Genomic DNA, 25511 nt, shown 5'->3' on the forward strand with positions numbered 1-25511 from the left:
AGCCAAATTTCAGGGCATTTGAAGATCAGGATGACATTCTAGACTTCATCACTCACCAACTTGACCTAGCTCGGACCTTCAAGAATGATACTCACTCACCAAGCAAGACACAATTAGCAACAAGAGCAAAACCAAGCCCTAAGGAAGACTTTCAAAGAAACCCTAATTCTGGGGCCCCAAAGACACCTCGGCTCAAGCAGAGCCTACCATCCTAGTGATCCCCCTGGCGGCACTCGAAAAGCAAAGGCTAACAGACAAAATGTAAAAACCTAGAAAGCAAACCCCAGAAAGCAAAAAAGTAGGGGTCCCCATTTGCAATGGGGCGATGTGTGAATACGTCACAACAGGTTTACTTTGCTGCATGGTAACATGCATGCTTATTATCTTATATAACTTATAGTCACCTACTTTTGATTTGTTATCATTCTTTTAATTGTAGACTATAGTTGATAATGAAAAAATCTATTTGACCTTGCCGATTCTATGCTACTTGATTTTCATCTTTCATTTGTGGATTTCTAATTCACACATCCATTTGGATTCTACAAATAGGTTGAAGAGAATCCATTTTGTTCTTTTGAGTTTTCTTTTCTAATGAACAAACATGCAAACCTCTGGCAGCATTCTTGAAGTATTCCTTGAATGTGATTCAAATTGCATTGTATTAACAGATTAACCTTAATACAAAGTGGATGCTCAATCTAGGAAAACCTTCCACTAGACAAGGAAACTTTAAAATGGTCAAACAAGCTGATTAATAAAATTGATTTCCCCTTCAAAAGCTTACTACAAGGAGCTAGGAGCTTACTAAAACAAATATGTAAAGAACTATTTGAGCACAAAAATATGTAGCACTAAGGCATATAGTAATTGGATCATTTAAATAAAATGCTTTTCTAGAGGGCATAAAGAAATAAAAAATATGCACTCAAATGTATGGATAATTGTGAAGAGTGTTTTTAATGTATAGTTTTGGATTTACTTTGAACTTTAACCATTTATGTTAGGCCTAGAAGGCATGTTTTTAAGGAATACTATATTTAATTAACACTTACAGAAGTTTATTTTGTAGTGTCACGGAGCATTAAGACTTCCAAACATGGCAATTAATTTGCAATTTTAGTCAAAGATTCAACCATGTGTTCTAGGATGTCTCAAAATCAAATATTGCCACAGGTAACGCGAGAAAGTTGTAATTCAAACTTTGGCAAAAACATACATGTGTTATTAATCCATACAAGAGTATGGTCTAATACTTTGTTTCCATGAGAAAAAAACACTTGTATCTTTGTAGAAGTGGTAAGAGGGTCATTGCTTCTCAACCCCACAAAGGGTAGTGAGGGAAATAATGAAGGATTTTCTTGGGTCTGGTGCATGATTATAAAGCTCATGTGTCGAAATGCCATCTTGAAGAATTGCAGGTGGATTGATTTTGAAAAGTTGTGCATTTTTATTATCTTAACCCCAACAAAAGGGTGAAAACATTATTTTCTTCCTGCTTAAGCTTTTTCAATCTTTTTAAAGGATTATCATCTTGGAGAACAATAAAGTTTGATTCATTTTAAACGCAATCTGTATTCTTGACTTTACTAATTTTGAGTGAGCTTAAGTTTGACTCATTTTAAATGCAATATGTATTCTTGACTTTACCTAATTTTGAGTGAGCTTTGAATTATACAAAATTATCATTCTCATGATATTCTTGAAGATTATATAAATGAGCTATAGTCAATTATCTAAATATTAGCAATTGAGCATTTTAAACATTCTGTATAAGTCATCTGTCATATGAACTTGATTTCTTTGCAGTTTTTCCCTTCCAAAAAGAAGAAATGCTTGTCTCCATCTGGTAAGCTACTCAAGATCAATAAGGATGTGAGTTCTCCCAACACAAAATGTAGTTTGGATGGCTATTTAGTGAATTCACATGATGGACTTATTTCGCCTGATCATGTTCGTTCAAGTAGTCATGACTCAAATAAAGGAGATACAGCTAAGCAAAATTTGACTTTTGAAGCTAAGCAGCATTCCCCCTTGCTGGAGAAAACTTCACAAGAAAGTTCTCTAAGATTCAAGCCATGCTCAAGTTCTCTGTTGTTCTCTTTATCTAGTAAGGCGAGTCATGAAAATGAAGAAGGAAAGACAATAGAACATGGAAAGGAGGTGTATTCTGATCCAGCCTTATTGGAAGAAAATGGGAAACCATCTGACATGAATCATGGTTCTATTGGATTGTTGCATTCTGAGGCTGGAGTTTCATCCGCTGGATTTTCCAATAAAGATCAAATATCTTCCCATAATGGGCATGGTGAAGAACTTAGCCAGTTTGCAAATAGCTTTCTGGCAATGTGCTCCAGGTACTCTTATTTAGTAATTGACGGCAAAGCATTAATATATTATTATTTGTCCTTTTATTAGGGTTTGAACTTGTATATTATTCTATTGCTAATGAATGCAAGTCAAAGTTGAATATCGATTTTTTAGGCTGAGTTTTTATCCTGGCAGTGGACTTGTGTTAAAAGAAGCCTCTTCAAATGAGGAACCTTTGGCATCTCAAAAGATAAATAGGAACAAGAGACCAGCAAGTGTCTCTGAACTGTCTCCATATAAGGACATTTTGAGGAAAAAACAATGTAGTGTAGAAGATGGTAATAACTTGCCAGAAATACTATTGGATGAGCCTTATAGTCACAATGGAAAGTTGACTGACCATGCAAGCAATACTGGGAATGAATTATTTGCTTCTTGTACATCTCAATTACAAGACTTGCCAGTAGGACAGTCTACAGATGTAACTAAAAAATTCAAGGGTCAGGAAAATGATAGCAATGAGCAAATAGTGCAACACACGAGCAAGGTTTTCAAAAATGCAATGGATGCTAGTGCCAAAAGTTCAGAGTCTAATGCAATGCAAAATTCTCAGGATATTTCTGAAATTGATGGACCAGTGGAATTTCGTGGTTTTTTCATAAGCGAAACTCCCAAGATCTTAAGAAAATGTAGTGGAACTCCTGAAAATGGAATAGAACAGATAGTGCTATTTACTCCTAATGCTGTTGTTGTTAAAGGGTCTTCAAATACAACTCCAACGCCTGAGAATGGAAGACAATGCATATCTCCATTTACTCCCAATGCTGCTGTGAATGAAGGGTCTGCGAATAAAGCTCTTGGATGGGTGTATCGTAGCTCTCTTTCCCCAGGAGACGAATTCTGGAATGATGCGATTCAGGTTGCAGATGGTCTAGTTGCTGCCAAAACAGATAATAATGCTAGGGGTGATTGTGATGCTTCTGCACACACAAATAGTGAAGATGTGCAAGAGAATTCATTTTCAGATAAAATAGAAAGATGCACAGTCAATACCCAAAATTTGGAGTCTCATAATGCTGCAAACAGGGTTTCATCTGGCAATAAACTTCAGCAATCAGTTGTATCTGGACGGGAGTTTCACTGTGCAGCATCAGAAGCTCCTGATTTGAGTGTGTCATCCTCTAAAGTACCCATGCCAGAGGAATGCACCGAAAACAATGAAAAGATACATGTTGGAAGGGTGGGTCTATCTAAAACAACTGGTATAGGAAACTCTGCTTTGCCAGTCAGACATTTTAACGTTCTATTTGAGGATAATATCACTATGAACAACACTCAAGGTAAAGTTCCTTTCAATTATATGCAATGTTTTTTTTTGCAGAAATTATCTAACATTTGCTATTAGTCTGCTTCTCAAAATATTTAATGATACAAATTTAAATAGAATTGACCAATGAATGATTAATGTTGCCCTGAAAATTTCAGACTATTCTTCGAAGGCTGAAGATTGTAGAGTCACTGAGGTTGTTAATGCAGATACCTCAGACGAACATTTAAAGGATGATGCTGTTCAAAATGTGAGGACCATGCTCTTTTTATGCTTTGAATTGTCTGCTAATAAATATTTTGCACCTTTGAGTTGTCATGATACCAAAATTCTGAACATTGCATCTTTTTCATACTTGTAGTCAGAGAATCAAGGATATGAAAAGAAAATTACAGTCATAAACAGGAATGCTGCAGTATGTAATGATAGTCCAGTAGTAGAAGAATTGGAACTGGCTGAAACAAAAGGCAAGGATCCTTCTGAGCTTTCTCTTAGGGAGGAGAATATTAAAACACCTTCAAGTAATATTTCTTTTACAGACAATCTAGAGCTCCGTTCATGGCTTCCAGACAAAATATGTGAAATTTATGCAAAAAAGGGTATCACCAAGCTTTACCCATGGCAGGTTATACTTTTTTTCTCTTTTATCTTCCCTCTACACTACTGTATTTTTTCATGGATGCTAAGATTTGACTCAAATGTATTTCATGAAGAATGACAAAGCACAGGCCAACCTAAAACCCAAGAAAGTTGATAAAACAATGGTATGGGAGATTGATCTTAGGTTGGTATATTTGGCACATAGTATCATTACACTTGAAAAATGTGCATTTAATCCCAAGTAAAGATGATCCACCTCATTTGCTATTCCATTTCCTGAGTTTTTACTGCATTTTCCAAAAACAAGTTTTGATTTTTATATATATCTTTTTTCGCTCATATTTACCTATAGATACAAAAATATAAAGAGCTAAGGAAGACTAAATATTTTTGGTAAAGAGTTAGGGTTATCTTATTTTAATTAATTTTAAAGTTTCACTTTGAATGGGTCACTTTTAGACATTAAATTTTATACCACAATGAAAATTTTTCTTTTAATTTTTTTCTTTCTGTAAAAGGATTGAAGTAAAAGACACAGGGCTGCCCTTGAAATGGTAGGCCATGCTTTGTGATATAATGGCATACTGTTTTAGGCCCAGGTGTATGCTTTTTACATAAACCCTCTTAACTGGAAGAAAAGTTCTGTATAATTTTTTTATAATTATAGTTTTTATAATGTATAACATGTGTTTGTATCTATATGCAATTTATTTGACATGAACTAACAAAACTAGTTTTTTCTCAGTTTTTAGTACTAGTACTTTGTTATTTAGTTCCCAAATTTTTGCTTTGTTTTTCGTGTTTTAAACTTGGGTATTTGAATTCCATTTATACTTTTAAACTGCTGTGTTAATGGAGTGCTACTATGATTTGGCATTTAAAGGTAAAGTGACCAAAAGGGATTGGCTTGGGATTGGTCCTAAATTAGGCATCCTATGGCATTCGGAGATAAAAAAGATGGTAAATTTCATAGTTATCTTGAATCATTCATATTCTGGTGGAGGAGGATGATCACCATTTGCAAAGTTCATATGCCCCTTATATTATCTAGAGAGCTGGCAGATGATTGGTATCAACCAGTTTTGCAACTTATCTGCCCGTTAATACCATAGATAGAATAGGTGCTTATTTTAATCATGCAATAATTTTCTTCTTAGAGAATCAGCAATTATTACAAATTGATAAATTTCCACACTAATACTAATAGCTGTTCTGAAAGGGCTTTGAGGAAACACTATCTGTCTTAGCTGTGTATAATGCTTGAGGTTTCTGTGTATTGCTTTTCATATTTATCAAGCATGGGTCATTTGTTCTTGGTATGGAGTAGAACAATTGGACTGATAATAGTCATTCTTTCATCACACTACGCAAGCAATGCTTAATTGAAATTATAGTTACAATACTTAGTGAAACTTAGTGAGTTCCAAGATAGTTGAGTTGAGCCAGGGCTTGAGGAATTGGGACCCGGGTACTTGGTGAGTTTGGTCAGACTCATAAACTCACCAAAACTTGCTGAAATTCAGCGAGTCCCAAGCTTGTTGAGTTGAATCAAGGCTGTAGGACTTGGGACCTACATTGTAGGGTTCACTAGCAAAGGTTTCACATCTGAGTCCGGTTCGAACCCGGTTTGGATTCGGGTCCGGTACTTTTGCTAGTTTGACTAGGGGCCACTGCAAACTGCACTGGTTTGACCTAGGCCAACCCGGTTGCCCAAGTGGCAAAAAAATTAAAAAATTGCAGTTTCTTAAATTTTTTGGAGGTTTGGTTCACTTTATGACCAACCCAAACCCTAAAAGCTGCCTCCAAAACAAAAGCATCATCATTTTTGCTCATTTCAGTTTCCAAAAACAAATTCATTCCTATAGGATGACTTATATTTTTGCTTGTTGCATCAACATAGAGAGTTGAAGATTGAAGATTGAAGATTGAAGATTGAAGCTTCATCAAGTGTTGCACCATCATTCCTACGCATTTGCATTGGTTGTAAGAGGTAAGATTTTGTTCATTTTCTTTTCCTCATTTTTTTCCCTCTATTTTTTCTCCATTCTTTTTTTGTTTTGAATGTGTTCATAAAATTTCTTGCCATAGGAACTACAATGGCAACTAGCACTACCTCCACAAATGAACAACAAAAATACAAAACAAATCCAAATTCTCTTCTATGGAAATACATTGATATTATACAACCACTTCCAAGAGGTGGGGGGTTCCTTTGCAAATGCAGGGGATGTGATGTACAACGTTCTAGTTCATTTTTTTGGGTGAAAGGCCATTTGTGTGGGAATACTAGGAAGAGGCATCAAAAGTTGCCTTGGAAAGATGGTGTACCTCTACCACAAGAGACTGTTAAAATATATTAGGGAGCAAGATGAAGTAGATGAGAGAGAAGCACATGGATTAAATCAACCCATTCCAAAAAAATCAAAGGAAATGCAGCCCTCGTCAACTCCTAATATTGTGGTAGAAGACCACCCATTTTTTACCATAGTTGATGTTGAAAGTGAAGAACCCTTTGTACGCAAAAGATCAAAGGGACCTTTGGAAAGTGCATTTCAAAATGAGAGTTGAGCCATTGTTGACCAACATGTAGCAAGATGTATATATGCAAATGGGTTGTCTTTCAATGTTATTTGCTCCCCATATTGGTAAGAGATGTTGAAAAAAATTAATGAAGTTCCAAGAGGGTATAAAGGCTTGGGTTATGAGAAGGTACATGGCACCTTGTTCGAAAGACAGGTCAAGGGGGTTGAGATGCATTGAAGGTCATAAGGGATTCATGGATTGAGACCAAGTGTGTCCATTGTTTCAGATGTGTGGAAAGATTCAAGAAATCGTCCCTTGATCAATGTCATTGTCCTCTAAAGGGGCAATGTTTTTGAAAGCCGTGGATTGTGAGGGGCAGGTAACAGATGGACAATTTATTGCTGATATTCTCATCTCTGCTATTGAGATTGTGGGACCTTTTGATGTTGTTCAAGTCATAATATACAACACAAAAAATTGTAGAACTGTTGGTTTGTTGGTTGATCAACGATATCAACATATCTTTTGGACACCTTGTGTGGTCCACTCACTAAATTTTATGCTATAAAAGATTGGGAAATAAATTAAGTGGATCAAAGAGGTGTATGTAGAGGTTGAGGACATCCAGAAGTTCATCACCCAACACCCTATGTCTCAAAGAATTTTTAGATCATTTTCAAAATTGGAGCTATTGAAGGTAAGTGTATTATAAAATTTTACATTTTCTGATTTTCATAATTTTATTGTGCAATGTGTATTCAAATTCTTCTTTAAAATTTGTCTTTAATTTTTAATTATTTTGGTTTTCATTTCTATTATAGGTTGCAGGGACCCATTTCTCCTCTTACACAATCATTTTGAGATGACTTGTGAAGTTAAAGATGCACTTTGCAATATGACGATCAACCAAAATTGGTCTATATGAAAGCAAATTAACACTGAGAGGTCAACAAAAAATAAGCAAAGGATATTAGGTGACTCATGGTGGGATTGTGTGGAGTATCTCCTTAGTTTCACTGAGCCCATTATGAGCATGATTTGCTATGCTGACATGGATAGGCCTTGTATTGGGGATGTGTATGATGGCATTGCCTTAATGCTTGAGAAGATGAAGTGCATCATAAATGCAAAAGAGCAAGACCCTGAGGAGACTTTCTTCAAACAATTGTATGCAATTGTTGAAGAAAGGTTGAACAAGATGACCACTCCATTACATCTTCTTGCCTATGCATTGACTCCAAATTACTACATCAATCAATACCTTGATATGCCAAAGAAGGTTTGCCCCATATAGAGATTTTGAAGTGTTTGAAGGGTACAAGGCAACATTCCTTTGACTCTTCCTTGAAGGTGATGTGTGAGATGCAATTACAAACGAGTTCATAGATTTTGTGCACGCAAATGGTCAAAGTGTTGAGGCTCTTCGTGATAAGTATAAGAAGGATGCTCATAGTTGGCAATACTTCCATGGTCAATACATCCAAAACGTGTAGCCCCTCGCAATTAAAATTTTATCACAAGTATAGCAATTAATGAATATTTATTTTTTAGCATTTAAAGTTTTATTTATAGTTTTTTATTTTTTAAAATTGAAATCTCTATTAATAAAATTATAAATGTATAACTTCAATTGTTTACTTTGTCTTCATAGGCTGTTAGTTCATTTACTTCAAAAAGAAATTGTAGCACATATTCTTTCATCCACTCAGTAAAGTGCAATAGATTGCACTCAAAAAGAGAGGAGAACTTAGTATATGTGCATTCCAACTTGCATCTCCTTTAACACAAATAACATGACTACAAGCAAGGGGAGATGAAGATGTGGGATATAGAGCCAAAGCATACTGATTTGGATGCTTCCACTTTTCAGTATGTTGCATTTGAGGACTCAGAAAGCAAGAACACTATTAGTGCAAGTGCAAGTGGCATTGGCATTGGCATTATTTGCGGTTCATCTAATGTCAATGATGATGATATTGATGATTTAGAGAATCCATTTGATGATTGAAACTTAAAAGTTAAAAGCTCCAATTGTTGAAACAATGAAACTTGAACTCGATATTTTAACATTGTTTTTGTACTAACAAAAAACTCATTTTCAAAGTTTTGTTGAATTGGTGAACTGGTTCTCGAACTTGAATCTGAACCCGAACCTGAATTGACAACTTAGCTTGGGACCCAAGTACTTGGCAAGTCTTGTCATCAACACTTGGTATATTTAGGAAAAGTACACCACTGGGCCTGATAAAACTTCTTTTTTACATATGAGAAAAAAATTGAAGATGAAAAGCAGGCTTGTCTAATGCAAGATAGCTTTTATATCTACCCTCTTAAACACATTTGAATGTAGGGAAGAAATTGTAGGTAGGGGTAGCCAAGAGATCAAGTCTTCACATCTTCTATTCATTAAAGAAAGTGATGGATCAATACTTGTGTGCTAGTAAATGTAGACATTTCCATATTGTGTCATGCCCCTGCCATACTAGGCTTAGCTTAATAAAAATAAGTTGCTGCCTTTATTAATTGTAAACCTGGGCGATAGTACTAGCAATTCAAGGGGCCAACCATATAAATAAGTCTAGGCAAAGGGAAATTAAATTAACAGCAGCCGACCAATATTAAAAGAGTTTAATTATTAACATTTTATTTAAAGTGGGGGAAGCTGAAATAGCATATAAATATATTAACAATTAAGGGCAGCCCTTGATTAGGAAAAGATGCACCCCTTGCCAAGGTTGTGTTAATGAAAAGATGTTACTTTTCCTCCAACCGTTGAAAATATAAAAGGGGGAGATCAATTCAATTGAGGGTGGAGGCATCAAGGATAGGAATTCAAGTAACATTGAAAAAAATATATTGAGCAGCAGATCCTCAATTTAGAGCAGTCAATAATATTAAGGGAAATAATTGGTACTATTGTAGTTATTTATTTATTTCAACATAAATCTGATAGGAAGGTTTTAAGTCTTACTTACATGATTAAATTGCCAATCCATCAAGAAATATAAGACAAGTAATTATTTACCTAATTTCAATCAGCAACCTGTTGACGTGTTTTTTAGGACTACATCCAACACAAAATAAAATCTACCAGCGGTCACTCTATTCTCTCTTGATCAAAGTTATACTGCGTGCTAAGATTACTCCAAGGTTCCTTTAAGCCCAGACGTGACTCATTCAGTTGATGAGTTTGCTGATAACCCAAGGGGCCTTATGCATTCACTTGAAGAAGATAAGCAATTTTGTGCAAGTTCGAGGATTTGATATGAATGATTTAGCTTTGAAAACAATGTTTTATTTTGCGGGACTTTTTTCGATTTGGAATATATTGAAAATAAAATGAGGTAAGGGTCTAGAGAACTATGCAAAAACTAATCTAGTCTTAAGAACTATGCAAATTGACTTGATTATGGTGAGGAGAGATGGGTTTGATCAAGTTTGAAGTGAATTGAGGAGAGAAGAAGTGTGAAATCAACCCAAAGTGTGAATTTCGCTCTTGACCCTTCCAAAGGGTCCAGAGCGAAATTCTCCATAGACACTATTTTCTTCCTTGTTTAGACCAAAATCCTTGTTCCTTGGGCATAGTGGGGGTGGATTGACATGTTTTTGTCATTTGAAGTGATTAAAAGTGAAGGAGATGAAGGATTTTGTCCAAAAGTGTGAATTTCGCACCTGACCCTTCCAAAGGGTCTAGAGTGAAATTCCTCAAAGCGCCTTTTTTCCCCTTGTGTGAGGTCAAACATTGTTTCCTATGGGGTGGCTGAGGGTGGATTAGTTTATATTTTCTTTGCAAAGTGGATTGGAGTTAATGAAATGAAGGAATCAAGCCTAAATCTTGAATTTCGCTCTTGACCCTTCTAAAGGGTCCAGAGCGAAATTCTCAAAATCTCCTTTTTCTCCCAATTTTATGTTGAGCCAAGTGTTGATCAGGGTGAATTGAGCTTAAAGATATCCCTAGGCATGTATTTGAATGGGTTGTGATTCCGAAAAGTGAAGATTTTGAGCTAGAGCATGAATTTCGCTCTTGACCCTTCCAAAGGGTCCAAAGAGAAATTCTAAATAGGTCCTGTCCTTGGCCATGGTCTGAAGCGAATTTCTCCTTTCAGGCCTTCTTGAAGGTCAAACAAGTGTTGCCTTCATGAGGGAGGGATCGAAAGGTGAGAATCAAGGCAAAACAAAGTAAGAAGGAGGAATTCAACCTAAGGGAAGATTTTCGTTCCTGACCCTTCCAAAGGGTCCAGAGCGAATTTCTTCATGAAGCTTTATACCTTGCTCCAATCTACAAGCTAGCTCATTCCCAAGTAATTTCGAAGGCCAAAGATTTGATGACTCAAATGCATGAAGGGCGAAGCTAAGTGAGGGAAGACAAGCAAAGTATGAATTTCGCTCTTGACCCTTCCAAAGGGTCCAGAGCAAAATTCTCAAAAAACACCTAATTTGCTCTTGTACGAGTTCAAGATATGGATTCCTTGACCTTGGTGGAGAGAAGACTAGTATACTTGCCTTGAGAAGCAATTTGGAGCAAGGAAGGGATGGAATTATGTCTTAATCATGAATTTCGCTCTTGACCCTTCCAAAGGGTCTAGAGCGAAATCCTAAGGTAGCCTGTTTTTTTCTATTTTCTTGCCAAAAAAACACTTTGAAATTGGCATCACTTTGAGGGTAATTGTGTAAGATTGAGATGGGATCTGACATAAAAGCCAAGCTTAGAAGTGAGATTGAAGGAAATGGTCAAGATTTGTGCATTTGACAAAAATCGCTCCTGACCCTTCCAAAGGGTCCAGAGCGAAATTCCTATAGGGCCTGCCCCTAGAGAGGATCCTAAGCGAATTCCATTTTGATGCCTTCTTGTTAATGATGTAAGGTAAGAAATGCTATGTTGGGATAGATATATCATGCGTACTTAATCATCTTTTGGTTTGTTTTACAGATGGAGGAGGACTTCAAGTGTTAGGGAAAAGCATTGAGAGATTTCAAGTGTTCAAGGAGTTCCAAGCTATCCTCAAAGACTTCATTCTGCCACACAAAGGAACCACATGATGACAAAGAAGAAGGACCTTACAAACACTTCAAGGCGAAGTATGCTACCAGAGAAAGAAAACTTGATAGTGAGGAAACCTCATCAAGCACATAGGGAATCAATGGGTACATCATTCATCGCATCAAGGACGAAGGAGGATCAACCAAGGTCAGTGCAAGGATACATTGAAGAAGCAAATAGTTTCAGAATAGTTAATCAAAGTTAGCTTCTCGGCATCATCAAATTGAGTATCAAGAGAGATACGAGCAAGTACCAGACAAGGTGGCATCCTAGTCATTGTTCCTCCAGTCAGATATGTCCACCTCAGCATGTCCAGATTCAATGTACTTGACTCACCGGTGACGGCACAAACTTCGGTGTACCTACCCTTGCTTCCTATTGGTCCACACTCATTGAATGTAATTTTCTCATTGGCTAAAGGAGTTTGTTGTAACAAACCCTAATTAGAGTTTCTATCTTGTAATCCTAGCCATTGATTGTAAATCAATCAGAGCCTTTGAAATGTAAAGAGCTCTCTATATAAAGCTCTGGCTCTTCATTTGTAAGGGTTAATAGTGAGAGAATAGTGAATAACTAAGAGTTAGTAGCTAGAATAGTCAAAAGATAGAATAGCAATCAGAGTAGATTAGGAAAAGAAGGCAAAAAATTGTTGCCTTGATTGTAAATAAACTCCATTTTCATTGAAGCTATGGTGAAATGTGTCTTTTCTTTGCAACATGCATGGTCTCTTGTTGAATCTTCATTTTAAATGATAGATAATTAGATTGAATGAAAGGAGTTATTGAATGCACTCGCGTGGAATCCACCTAGTCCAAACCACTAGCCTCTTGTTGATTGTAAGTGTGCCTTGCGTGGTCAACTGGCATAGAATGAGCTTAATCTGGAGTCGTTACATGTCTATTGTTCATGCATTATCTTGAATGGTGATCAGTATTTGATGGTATACGATTTGAACATATTCGAAGCATCCCTTAGAAGATCGCATTGAGTTGGTGTTGAATTTTTCAGCTTGATGGTGAGACCCAACCCAGTAGGACTCCACCTAGTTGTTCATCCATCTTCTTGCATTCTAGGTCTTAGATTAGATTCTCCAAACCCTGTATCTTTTGTCATTTCTTTATCTTCCAGCTAGTAGATAGGATTCAAGTTCCAGCAAATCAGATGCTTAGGTCATCAAACGTAAGTCCCCTTGTGATTCCAGCAAAATCACATCACACCGCAAGAGCTTATCCACACGTAGAGACCATACATACCAGAACCTTGGAGTTGCCTCGATTGATCCTTAGGCGAAATCTTCAGCATTTGGGGAAACTTTGTTCAAGAGAGGATAAGATACCTTGGTATTTTATTCTGTGTTTTCATGTGCATGAAAAATACAGAATAACCCCGGAGGACTCACTATCCTACAAATGATTACAATAGTGTCTGAACTGAAGAATAGCATCTACTAATGCCAAATAGAAGTTCTTGTTAGGCTCAAGAGTTCTGCTACCATTGTTTTGTCATTCACAAAACTTCGTACATTCGGTCATACAGTCTGCTCACACTCATACCATCCTTCAAAACGCTCAAATGAATTGGTCTGATATATCCGCATCAACAAAATAAATCAATTCCCATGTTGGCTTCCAAAAACCGCGTTACACGCAACATGGAACGTGTAACCAACAAGTCGGCTCAATTCATCCACAAATTCATATGCGGACCTAAACAAGATGATAAAAAGCTTCACACATGTCGGCTCAATCTCCTCGAACTCAAAACCAATCACCGAAATCATCCCAAAGATTGCTGATCACACGTTACATCAAAATAGCTCTATTATTCCTGAATCACCGGATACTGGACCTTCAATCTCGCTCATGAATCAACATTGGCTACTAGGATTACAAAATAAGCTGCTTCAAACCTCAAATCATCTGCTTCTATTACCACAACCAAAGTTATGTAATTGAAATCAAGATCTGCACAATGTACTCATACTCTGTTGGATATTGTATTCCACCTTCCAGACTTATGCTTAATGATAATACAACTTCGGTAAATCAAATCTACATGTACCGGATATGATTTCTGAACTGAGTTGCCATCAATGACAACTCCTAAACATCTCTCATGGATCAATCTTCACCGGAACAGTGTCTCTTGCCAACATGATATTATAATCCATGAGTTTTGTACACTTAAAACACTTGACAATGTTTATATATTTAAAAATATTGTTTCCTTTAACTCAAATTCGTTTTTATACTCAATTGATGCATACTTGTTTGTGATTAAAGTAGCTTCTAATTGATAAGTTTATTATGTCTTTAAAGTTGATTTATTGAAGGGTACATAGTAAAAGTTTTAAATCCCTGAACTTTTAAAATATTCTATGGCTTTTCAATTTTCCAAGTCTTAGTGCTAAGACTCAGTTAAAAATCAGACTGCAGAGGATGAGCCAAGTCCACGTTTTGTAAGTATGGTTGAAATCATATTTATTCAATCAATCCATTTTGTGTTGGGCTTGTAGATGTGTGTGAAATGTGTATAATCTTTCTTGTTCAAGGTCCTTAACTTTGAGGAGAAACTTAAATATAGTTTGATGATTTGTCATTGCAGGTTGAATGCTTGCAATTGGATGGTGTGCTTGAAAGAAGAAATCTTGTTTACTGTGCATCAACAAGGTTTGAATGCGACTCGAAAAATTATTCCTTCATAGAATATCATTATTGTATGCTTAATATATCTGATGTGTTTTCCAATTGCTTCATTCATGCATAACAAACTGAATTGCCATGTAGAGTTTTACTGCATGCGCCCTTGTTTTAGTGACTCGAATTCTTATTAGGATCAATTTCTTGTGTAGCTTGGTTGGGATATTATTGAGATAAATTTTTGCTTCAGGATTAACACCATCTAAATATTGCATTTGCTCTGTACTTTCAATGTGATAGTTATTGAATTTTTAATTTAATTCTATATGTAGATGAATCTGTGATTATCGGTTACTGGATTCCTCATTGATGTGTTACTGTCCAATCTTTGTATCACATCAGTTTACTGACTTTTGGCAAACTTTAATATATAAATTTTATTTCAAATATTATATATTATTTAGAAATATGATATTTCCATAATCCGTAATAGTTTTTAAACAATTTTTCTGGATTAAATTGATTTAAGTTATTTGAGAAACCAATGTTTTGAATCATACTACATGATCCATGATCAGGATTGGACAGTTATGTTGGAAAATTGCAAGAATCAAGTATAAATATCAAATAAGCAGAATGACTATATTGCCAAGCTAGCTTTGGCTGAGCATTTATCTTGCACAAAACACCATATCTGCCTAGAAAATTCTCAGATATTGGCTAAGGAAGCTAACTTTATCAAAAGAAAACTCTTGGAAGCCATTGCAATTGACAACCACCCTTCCAACTTGAATAGTGACGAGGGTCGGAATTGGAGAATCTCTTGTAAACCTTTGCTTGCCTATCTCAAAAACCAAGCTTCCCCTCCCTCTGGATTGCCTCTCGTCCTCTTTGTTTTCCCCTTCTACCCCTCTTTGTCTTCCTTGCTCTCTCCTCATCTAGTTGTTTGTATACCCCTTGAATGTTGGTTCTTGGATTTTCTCCCTCTTTTTTGCTGTTTGATTTCACTCTTCATTCTAGTTCTCCTCTTTTCCTTTCTTCTTGTGTTTTGGTTTTGTTTCTATTTTACTCGTTCTTCTTGCTTTGCTCCTCTTGTATATATATATCGCCTTTGATACACACACACATATACACGTGCATATGCACATACACATATACACATGCACACATACATATACACATATACATGCATGCACACAAACAAACATATATATTAACTACTTTTGGCACTTATGTGGGATTTGTTAGTTTCGTTGCTTTTGTATATTCTTTTGTCTATTTTTGGTTTTTCCTTTGTTTTGCTGCTTCTTTCTTTATAGTGCTCTTCTTTTCTTTTATGTTTATAATCTCTTAATGATGATATATACAATTATGTAATGTTTTTCATATTTTTATTACTTCATGCTTATTTTTTTCAATTTATTTACATTCTTTTTTTTTGCTATGTAAAACACAACTGAGGTGGCAGAAATTTCTATTGATATAATAAAAAATTACATCAAATATTGTCGATAGTCGAACACAAGCCTGTTGTGAAGTTTTCACACATCGCCCCATTGCACACATACATATACACATATACATGCATGCACACAGACAAACATATATATTAACTACTTTTGGTGCTTATGTGGGATTTGTTAGTTTCTTTGCTTTTGTATATTCTTTTTTTTATTTTTGGTTTTTCTTTAGTTTTACTGCTTCTTTCTTTTTATTGCTCTTGTTTTATTTTGTGTTTATAATCTCTTAATGATGATATATACAATTATGTAATGTTTTTCATATTTTTATTACTTCATGCTTTTTTTTTTCAATTTATTTGCATTCTTTGTTTTTGGCTATGTAAAACACAACTGAGGTGGCAGAAATTTCTATTGATATAATAAAAAATTACATCAAATATTGTCGATAGTTGAACACAAGCCTGTTGCGATGTTTTCACACATCGTCCCATTGCAAATGGGACCCCCTACTTTTGAGGCCCTCTCGGTCTTTTGGTTTTGGTGTTTTGGGTCTTTTCGCGGCAGTCTCTTCGGTTTCCCCGGTTTGCAGGTGATTGGGATGGAATTTAATCAAGTCTGGAACCTGTTGTGTCTATTTTGAATAAATTTGGCCAAGTCTGGAACCTGTTGTGTCTATTTTAGGGTTTTGCCCTTCAGACTTGGATTTGAGGCCTTTCCTTTAGTGTTTCAGAAAAACTAAACATTGCATTGGAATTAGGACCCTTCAAGGAAGCTCCTAGTGCAATTTGAGCAAATTTTGAGCAACTTTCTATTTTTAGAAAGTTCCCATTTTTAGGGATTACACTGCCCCTCTCGAATTGTCTTTATTTTGCCAAAATTCAAACTTACTATTTTTAGTAGTTTCTATTTTTAGTAAGTTTCTATTTTTAGTAGTGTTGTCTTGTCTTGTTTTGCTCTAATCTTAACATTTGGAAGTACTTACTATTTTGGGTAAGCTTATTTTTGGCAGTTTCTTCACAGGCAGGGTTGCTGGCATTGAAGACTGAACACTCCTGAATACTTGTCTAAATCCAAAAAGTTTGAAAAAGCAAGCTTCTAAGCAAAAAAATGGCTGTGGAAATCATTACAAAAATGTAAAGGCATTGAAAACTTTCCAAGGCAGAGAAAAATCACTTCAATCTTGAAATGGCATTCCAATCTGGAAATGAGCAATCAATGACAAATCCTTACCAAAGGCAAAATAGATTTCAAGGATGTGGGTGCTAAATTGAGGGTGTTGAGGAATTTTCCTCCACACCATATTTTCCTTCACACTGCCAAAATTCCGCCTAAGTTGGTAGTTGGGTGCCAAAATGAGGTCATGGAGGAATTTTACTCCATGGCAAATTTTCCCTCACCCAGCCAAATTTCCGCCCAAGCTGGCAGCTGGGCGCCAAAATGGGGGTGTGGAGTAATTTTCCTCCACAACCCAAATTCCTCCCTTGCATGGAAAATCCACCTAGTTAGGTGCTTGGGTGCCTAAACCAGGGTGTCATGGAAAAGTCAGTGCAGTCAATATTCCTCCACAACATGGAATTTTCACCTAGGTTTGAGGTTGGGCGCCAAACAAAGGGGATGATGGAATTTTGTCCAAGGCATAGAAATCCTCCACAACATAGAAATTCCACCCAAGTGTGCATCATGGTGCCAAAGTGAGGAAGGGAAGGATTTTTCCTTCCAAAAGAACATTCCTCCACAAGGTCATTCCATCGCCCAAGATTAAAGGTTGAATTCCAAGGCATGGAAATTTGAAGTGAAGGAATTTTCCTTCCAAAGAAAATTCCTCCACAAGGTCATTCCAGTGCCCAAGATTGAAGGTTGAATTCCAAGGCATGGAAATTTAAAGTCAAGGAATTCTCCTTCCAAAGAAAACTCCTCCACAAGGTCATTTTAGCGCCTAGGATTGAAGGTTGAATTCCAAGGCATGGAAATTTGAAGTCAAGGAATTTCGCTTCCAAATAAAATTTCTCCACGGGGTCATTCCAGCGCCTAAGTTTGGAGGTTGAATTCCAAGGCATGGAAATTTGAAGTCAAGGAATTTTCCTCCCAAAGAAAATTCCTCCACAGGGTTATTCTAGCGCCCAAGATTGAAGGTTGAATTCCAAGGCATGGAAATTTGAGGTCATGGATAAGATTGAGAAAAGAAAATCCCCCCAGGAAATATTTCAAAAAATACTCTTTTGGGCATGAAAATTCATCAAATTTTGAGGCGATGACAAAATTGGCCAAGGGAGAGAATTTTCTCTCTCCTGGACCCCGGAAACCAAATTTAATTTTTTTTCTAAAAAGTAGGAAATGTGAAAAATTGATCAAAAATATCCTTTAGGACAAGATGAACTCAAAAACACGGAAAAATTCCTTCAGGATAGAAAATTCCCTCTAGGACTTTCTCTCCAAAATTTCCAGGCATTCAGGAATTCTTCAGAAGTGAAAAGAATGTATCAAGGCAAGAAACCCATCCCAAGTATCTTTTGTGAACCTGGAATTGAAAGATTCTTGTAAAGGATGAATTGGCGACAAGCAAGGAGAATATTCCGCATTAATGAAGCACAACCTTGGAAAATTATAAAGTGCCTATGATAGCGGAATCCATTTGCATGGTGAGAATCTTTTGGCTACATGATGTAGTGGCACATTCATGGTGGGAATATTTGACCAAGTGGCAGCTAGATCACCACATGCTAAAGTAATGGAGCATCTTTTGCATGTAGCCATTGTATTTAGGAGATGATGGTGCATTTATGGCATCATGGGCGATTCTGTGTGGATGAATATTTATTGCATTATGATGTATTGGGCTGATTTAATGGAAAATGGTGCATTTAATGCTCAAGTGGATGCCATTTTGGACATGTAGGAATTTATTGTTAGTGGGTTTAATGGGCATTTAATGAATATTCCCACCTTGTTGCATCATGTGTGGAGAATCTTTTAGGGCAACCATAGTTAGGGTTTTGGATGTAATCATGGCTTGAAGCCTATATAAAGGGGTGATCCCCTCATTTGTAAGGGGGGAAATTTGTATGAAATTGTTGTGATAAGTTTTTGAGATAATAACAATGATGCATTGTTCTCTGATGGTGTTCACTTAAGTTATTTTTTCAAATCTTGCATGGTTTCACCTTCCTCACTTAGAGTAGAAGTAGAGTAGTGCTTTGATTTCAATGGAGAATGTAATGGTGTTTGATGAATTCCTATGGTTCATACTTTTTGCATCTTGTTGATTATAAGTTGTAGTATAAAGTTAGCTTGAGCCACCAAATTTGTTCTAAGTTCGATTGTGGATAGTTGTTTGGATTGTGTCATTTTGGATATTCAAATGCACTTTCTCGATGTGAAATTTTTTCAATATCCTTAGAAGATTGCACCAATTCTTGTGGAGTTGTAGTTAATCTTGGCGAAGTAGGATTTGGTTTATTTGGAATTCGTCCACTAGAGCACTATCTATTGATATCATTGCCCGTAGGAGTAGATTTAGATCCTTCTAAACCCTTTCCCCTTTAATTTTAGTCCATTCCAGTTCCGGTCATTTGAAGCAGAAGTATCGCAGAATTGCCATATTCGATGATGAATTTCCAGCCACGGAAAAGAATTGAAAGAATGATTCAAATGTAAGTCCCCTTGGATTACTAGCATTTCACATCAAGCCAACTAAGTCACATCCATTGCATAATCGGAACCTTGGAGCCAATTGTTTGAACTTATCACAATCTTAGCATACGATTAGACTTTGATCAAGAGAGAGTAAAGTGACCGTTGGGCAACTTTATTCTGTGATGGACGCTGTCATAAAAAACATGTTAACAAGGCCCTTGAACTAGAGCAACACTATAGAACAGGCTTGGAATTTGACGGCCACCCCTGCTTGTCACATGATTTTTTCATGACGGTTTGGTCATTGTAATGCCTTTCATTTTACGTTTTAGGAAAAATATTAAGTGTCAAAAGAAATTTAATTTATGTTAATGTAGGAGATTTTAATTTATGATAACAGAGGAAATGTGCAGATTTTATTAAAAATGCAGAGGGAATACAAATCTAAAGGTGCATATTTTAATAAAATTTTATAGGGAATATAAATCTAAAGGTGTTGATGAAAATTATTAAAATTAGAGGGAAAAGACAAGGATCAACATTGGAAATTGAAGAAGTGCTTGGTAGGGTTGAAAATTTTGGACAAATATCAATTCAAAGTCGTAGATTTAAAAAAAATAAATAGGTGTAGATGTGATTGGAGGGAATTGTAAAACCTGCATAGAAAAAACTCTTAAAGAAATGAATGAGGCAAAGTAAGAGAGATTTTAAAATGGAAAAAATAGAGGTTGATAGAGAAGAGTAGAGGTTGTGCATAAAAAGAAAAATAGAGTGCACAAAGAAAAAATAAATGGGGCAAAGTAAGAGAGAAATTATAAATTGCAAAAAATAGGAAAAGGATGCAAGTGATTGCAATGAAATATTGAATTAAAAAAAGGAGGGAGATAGATAATAGTAGAGGTTATGCCTAAAAAGAAAAACATGTTGCACAAAGAGAAAGAAAAGACTTAAAAAATTTGCAAATGCAAGATAGAAAGGGCACAATTGCAAAAATACATTTTATTGAAAAATATGAACTATGAATACAAAATAAATACCTTAAGCCTCACATATTGAAGCTATAGTAAAATTTACATCTCATTTTTTTGAAAAGCAATAAAAATCCATGTCCTTTCATTATTCATATCACATATGATATCTTATATAGATTAAAAAAATGTAAAAATTTAAATCTTAAATTTACTAAGTATGTTTCTAAATTGACATCCAAAAATCTTGTTAATAATTAAAATAAAAGTTATTCTAAATTTTTTAATTAAAATATTTTAAAAATTAGAAAGAAAAATCCTATCATTTCGATTATGACAAGTTTCTAAATTGATATTTAAAACAATCTAATAAAAAATATTAAAAAAATAAATTAACAAAAAAATGTGAAAAATCCATAAATCAGTTCTTAATCCTAACATTTCAAAATATACTAAATAAATTTATATTTTTTATAATAAACATTCTAAAATAATATATCAATATTATATATTAAAACAGTATATAATATATATTACCTATTATGATTTTTTATAGTTAATTAATAATTTGGAGTGTCATTTATAGTTTTAAGAAAAAATAGCACGTCAATACATGCAGCCTAATAATTTTATAAGTTGTCATATACGGTCTAAAAGTGAAAAAACGGCCATATAGACTGTCAAATTCCAGACCTGCTATAGAAGAGAGCCCAACAAAAGTCTAGCAACAACTCATTGGCCAAAAATAAAAAAAATCAAAACCTCTTCTAGAAGAATTGACAAGAAAGAGCCAAAAGGCAGAGTGCTAGTCCCACACAAAAACAAAAGCTACTTTGAATCTGCAATGTCCCCTAATTGGACTTCACTCAATTTGCCCTAGAATCCTCGAATGAGGTATGATTTAGGGTTTGGAAATGTAAATTGTCAACTTATATCTTGATTTAGAGCCAAAATATTGACCAGTATGTAAACTGCTGTCTGTTGTGCCTTGCACACACTCCCCGTCGTTGACCCCCCCTTCTTTGTTTTCTCGTCTTGTCCTCGCTTAGGTCATGAGTAGGAAGTTCTGATAATTTGCAGAGAGATGATTTCGGCAGCTAAGAGTTTGAATGTCAAGAAAATGATCCAGTATGAGTCCTAGATACTGGAGGATTTGCATCTTGAAAATGAGAAGCAAGATGTTGCAGTTAAGTCCAATCGTCAAAATAACAATAGGTCTTGAGTTGATAAAGATTGGCTACCTAAGTAGGAAGATACCCCAGGTGAAATCATAAACATTTTTAACTTGACGCCGCTCATGGACAAGTTTCAAGCCGAAAGCCAGTCAAGATAAGTGAATAGGCCATGGTGAAATGCAAATCGGCCTCCATGGCCAAAATGAGAGGAAAGATCGTCAAAATCGGCCTCTAAGACCAAATTGTGAGCTCAAAACTTTAAAGTCGGCCTAAAAGGCTAGATCGCAAACTTAAAGTTCAAATCGGCTTGTAAGCCGAAATGGAAGCAAAGGTTTGAAAATCGGCATAATAGGCCGAAATGTGAGCCGAAGATATGATGAAAAGAGAAAATCGCGAAAAGGAGGCTTTTGAGCCGAAATTAGAAAGCAAAACTCGTTAAAACACAAATCTCACATTCGACCCATTTTGTCCGAAATAATTTAAGTAGGAGAATGCAACGTAAAATTAAAACTCACAAAATCGCTCAATAGCTCGAAAAGTCTTCAAAGGCTCAAAGTTCACGAAAAGGCTTTATAGCTCGAAAGGAGAAAAGCGTTTAAGTTTGCATTTCCTCCCATTTGCCTGAAAACCTCAATTAGCCAGTATATGAATTCAAGTGGTAAGTTGTCAAATTCACCTAAATTGCCGAAAATCTCTAAGTCTTGCATCTTACCCATTTAGGCCGAAATGCAAACAAAAGTTCACAAAACTGGCTAATGAGCCGAAACTGAAAGAAGAGTTATTCAAGTTAAAATTGTGCAAAGGGGATCATTTCGCCGAAAAGTTTCCAAAGGCTCTAGGTAGTACATTTCAATCTCCAAGTTGAAAAGCTTCAGCAAGTTCCAAGTTTGCGGAAGTGGCTTTTTAGCTGAAAACAAATGAATGATTAGAATCATGCAATATAGGCTTTTGAGCTGAAAAGTTAATGAGATCAAATTCGCGCATTAAGCCTCTTATTGCCGAAATAAAGTGAAAGTTAAATCGCTAAAGAGAGGATAGAGAGCCGAAAACGTCATAACTCTCACAATTAGCGTCTAAGTCGAAAATAACATGAAAGGAGAAAATCGCGTGAAAAAGGGATATTTAACTTAAAATTGCCCAAATCCCTCATTCCACCAAGTTGCAACTGTCATGTCCCCTCCTTGATCGTTATATATAACCTAAACAAAGCAATTATTGTTATTAATTAATATAATAATTACCAACCAATGATTATTTAAAACTTATCTATTTATTAAATATTATTATTTAATTAATATTTATTACTAATAATATTCTAGAAATATTCAAATAAAAATAAATTAATATATTATAAACATAATTTATATACTATAAATTATAAACATAATTTACATCTTCGATGTCCTCATCCACGTTGCAGACTTGATCGTTGCTACCATGGACTAATACGATTAAAAAGATTACAAACCTGATGTTACTGTTACAGATATGAGAGCATCGATGGCATCGAATATGCTTTTGGTTAGCGTCAAAATTGTTAGTATTATCTAAATAAGTCTAACAGCATATCGAACACTCTAAATAATGAAACGGTTTAAATAGAATGGTAACAAAGCATTAGTTAATATGCAGCGATAACTGTTGGTGTTGGAAATAAGCCACACCTGGACCGACGATGGACTGGTCCAAGAGGGGCCAGTGGCTCAGTGGTAGAGCACTCCAGCAGCATATGGAAGGTCCTAGGTTTGAGTCCTAGCTGGTCCATGTCTCAATATGGTATCAGAGCCAGGTTCAGGCTAGGAGCCCCAAGCACACGAGAGGTGTGGCTTAAGGGGGGGTGTTGGTGTTGGAAATAAGCCACACCCGGACCGACGATGGACTGGTCCAAGAGGGGCCAGTAGCTCAGTGGTAGAGCACTCCAGCAGCGTATGGAAGGTCCTAGGTTCGAGTCCTAGCTGGTCCATGTCTCAACAATAACATTATTTAAGTGTTCAATAACTATCTTGAAGACCGATTCATATTCCTAATTGATGGCTGATCAATTTATCCAAGCAAGGTGTCTTTTATGCTTCATTTGGGTGTGTCTCTTCATGAAGAGACAAGTATATAGATATATATACTTATTTGTAATCATTTTCAAGGAAGGAAGAAACAGAGAGAGGAAGACTAATTAAGAACTGTCATAAAGATTACAAACAGCAACATCTTTGTTATTGGTTGAAGGCATGGGATGCATTTAATAAGCATGTTTAATAGATGAAGCCCGATAACGTGTTTATGCAGAATTTAATATTAATATTAATAAAGTTTGCAATAGGTATGAAGGTCATGTTTAATATCTAGTGGCAGACTAGATCTGACACATGTCAGATCTGTCTGCCTTTTCAGCTACCATTATACTAACAGTTTATGTTTTTAGGCAGTAATAGTATTAGTGATTTATACAAAAGGTAATTAGCAAATGTATTAATAATTGGTAAATTAATAATTAGGTAACTAATATATATATATAATTTATAATATAATATAATGTATTTATTTGTATATCTGTTCAAATCATAATAAGGAATAATATTAGATATAGATATAATAATAGATATTAATATAATATGTTTAGAAACTGTTCTGCAGTAATGCATAATAACTCATACAACTAGTAATTAATTAAATAAATAAATGATTTATAAATGAATCAGAATAAGATTAATTATTAGTATGGTAAATTGGCAATTACTTGATAGACTAAAGAAATATAGAATATCACAGATTTGATTCACGTTAAGATAGACTTGACTCTTAATCAAGTTAGTTTAAGTCATGAGTATTTTGGAAATAGATTAATTATGGTTAAAATAGACCAAACCCTAGTAGGGGACATGACATCAACAAAACTAAATCGCGTGAAGAACATTTAAGCCAAGAGATCGTTCAAGCTTTACAGTAGAATTGCACAAATCATTTAAGCGCTTGAAGTTTGGCATTAAACTCAAAATTGCCCAAAGCCATCAAAATGGCCGAAGTTGTAGGAGTTTAAAACTTAGGGCAAAGGGCGAATAAGTGAAAGTTCGACATTTTTTGTTATTGCATGAGAAGCAATGAAATTACATGATTGATCATGCAAAGTTCCGAGTTTCTTCTTAGACGCATGAAAGGGCAAAGTCGGTATTTCACCAAGTTTTGCATGAAATAGTTCAAATCACACAAAAGCTTTGAAATACCCGAAGTTCATCTATTATAGAGGCATTGAACCTAAAGGTAATAGCTTCACCCATTTCTATCAGAAATGCGAAGTTTCGACTTAGCAAAATCAGAAGCATTTGAAGAGTTCAACGTCTAGGAGAAAATCACGGTTTTTTGTTCGGAAATTTCTCATTTGCAAGATTGGCATGCAAAGTTTGTAGTTCTTCATTAAGATACAAGTTTGGTTCAAACTCACCAGTTTTGAGGATTTGGCGAGTTCATCAGAGGAGGGCATTCTCTCAATTTATTGCATCAGGCCGAAATTATAAAATCTACCCGAACGCTAGGTTCCAACAGTATTCGCGGTCAGCAACCTTTCACTTCCGCTGCCAGGTAAGTTCCAAAACGGCCCCCCCATGGTTGAAATTTTCCAAGAAATGTCGTTGTAACTTGCCTAGGGTTGAAATTAAAGTGTGTAGTGTAAAATCTTAGAATGTCAAACTACAACAAACATAAACACACCTGCACTATAGTAGCGATAAACTGTCAAATTTGGCCTTCCATCCAAAAGATTTGAAACTTAGGCAAAATTTAAGAATTCAGGTCCAAAACTATGAAGCGCGTAGGATCATCTTTCCGGATAATTGCAAGC

At 35.5% G+C, this 25511-nt stretch overlaps 1 protein-coding gene across 6 annotated transcripts in view; it reads left to right on the top strand.

The window, feature by feature from the left end:
* Positions 1 to 25511, top strand: part of LOC131064206 (helicase and polymerase-containing protein TEBICHI) — a 156577-nt gene that overhangs the window by 14975 nt on the left and 116091 nt on the right. For 5 of the 6 annotated variants that reach the window (XR_009358149.1, XR_009358150.1, XR_009358148.1 and 2 more), the window contains exons 2-6: positions 1810 to 2357; positions 2485 to 3650; positions 3796 to 3887; positions 3999 to 4262; positions 14406 to 14470. Coding sequence is in view for 3 of the 6 variants with exons in the window: in XM_059207156.1 (XP_059063139.1) it covers positions 1810 to 2357; positions 2485 to 3650; positions 3796 to 3887; positions 3999 to 4262; positions 14406 to 14470 (2135 nt within the window). In the remaining 3 variants the exon portion in view is untranslated. The remainder of the gene's footprint in view (positions 1 to 1809; positions 2358 to 2484; positions 3651 to 3795; positions 3888 to 3998; positions 4263 to 14405; positions 14471 to 25511) is intronic. The other variant, XM_059207155.1, reaches the window with a different exon arrangement.

This window comes from Cryptomeria japonica, chromosome 6, assembly GCF_030272615.1.
Source record: "Cryptomeria japonica chromosome 6, Sugi_1.0, whole genome shotgun sequence".
NCBI lineage: Eukaryota > Viridiplantae > Streptophyta > Pinopsida > Cupressales > Cupressaceae > Cryptomeria > Cryptomeria japonica.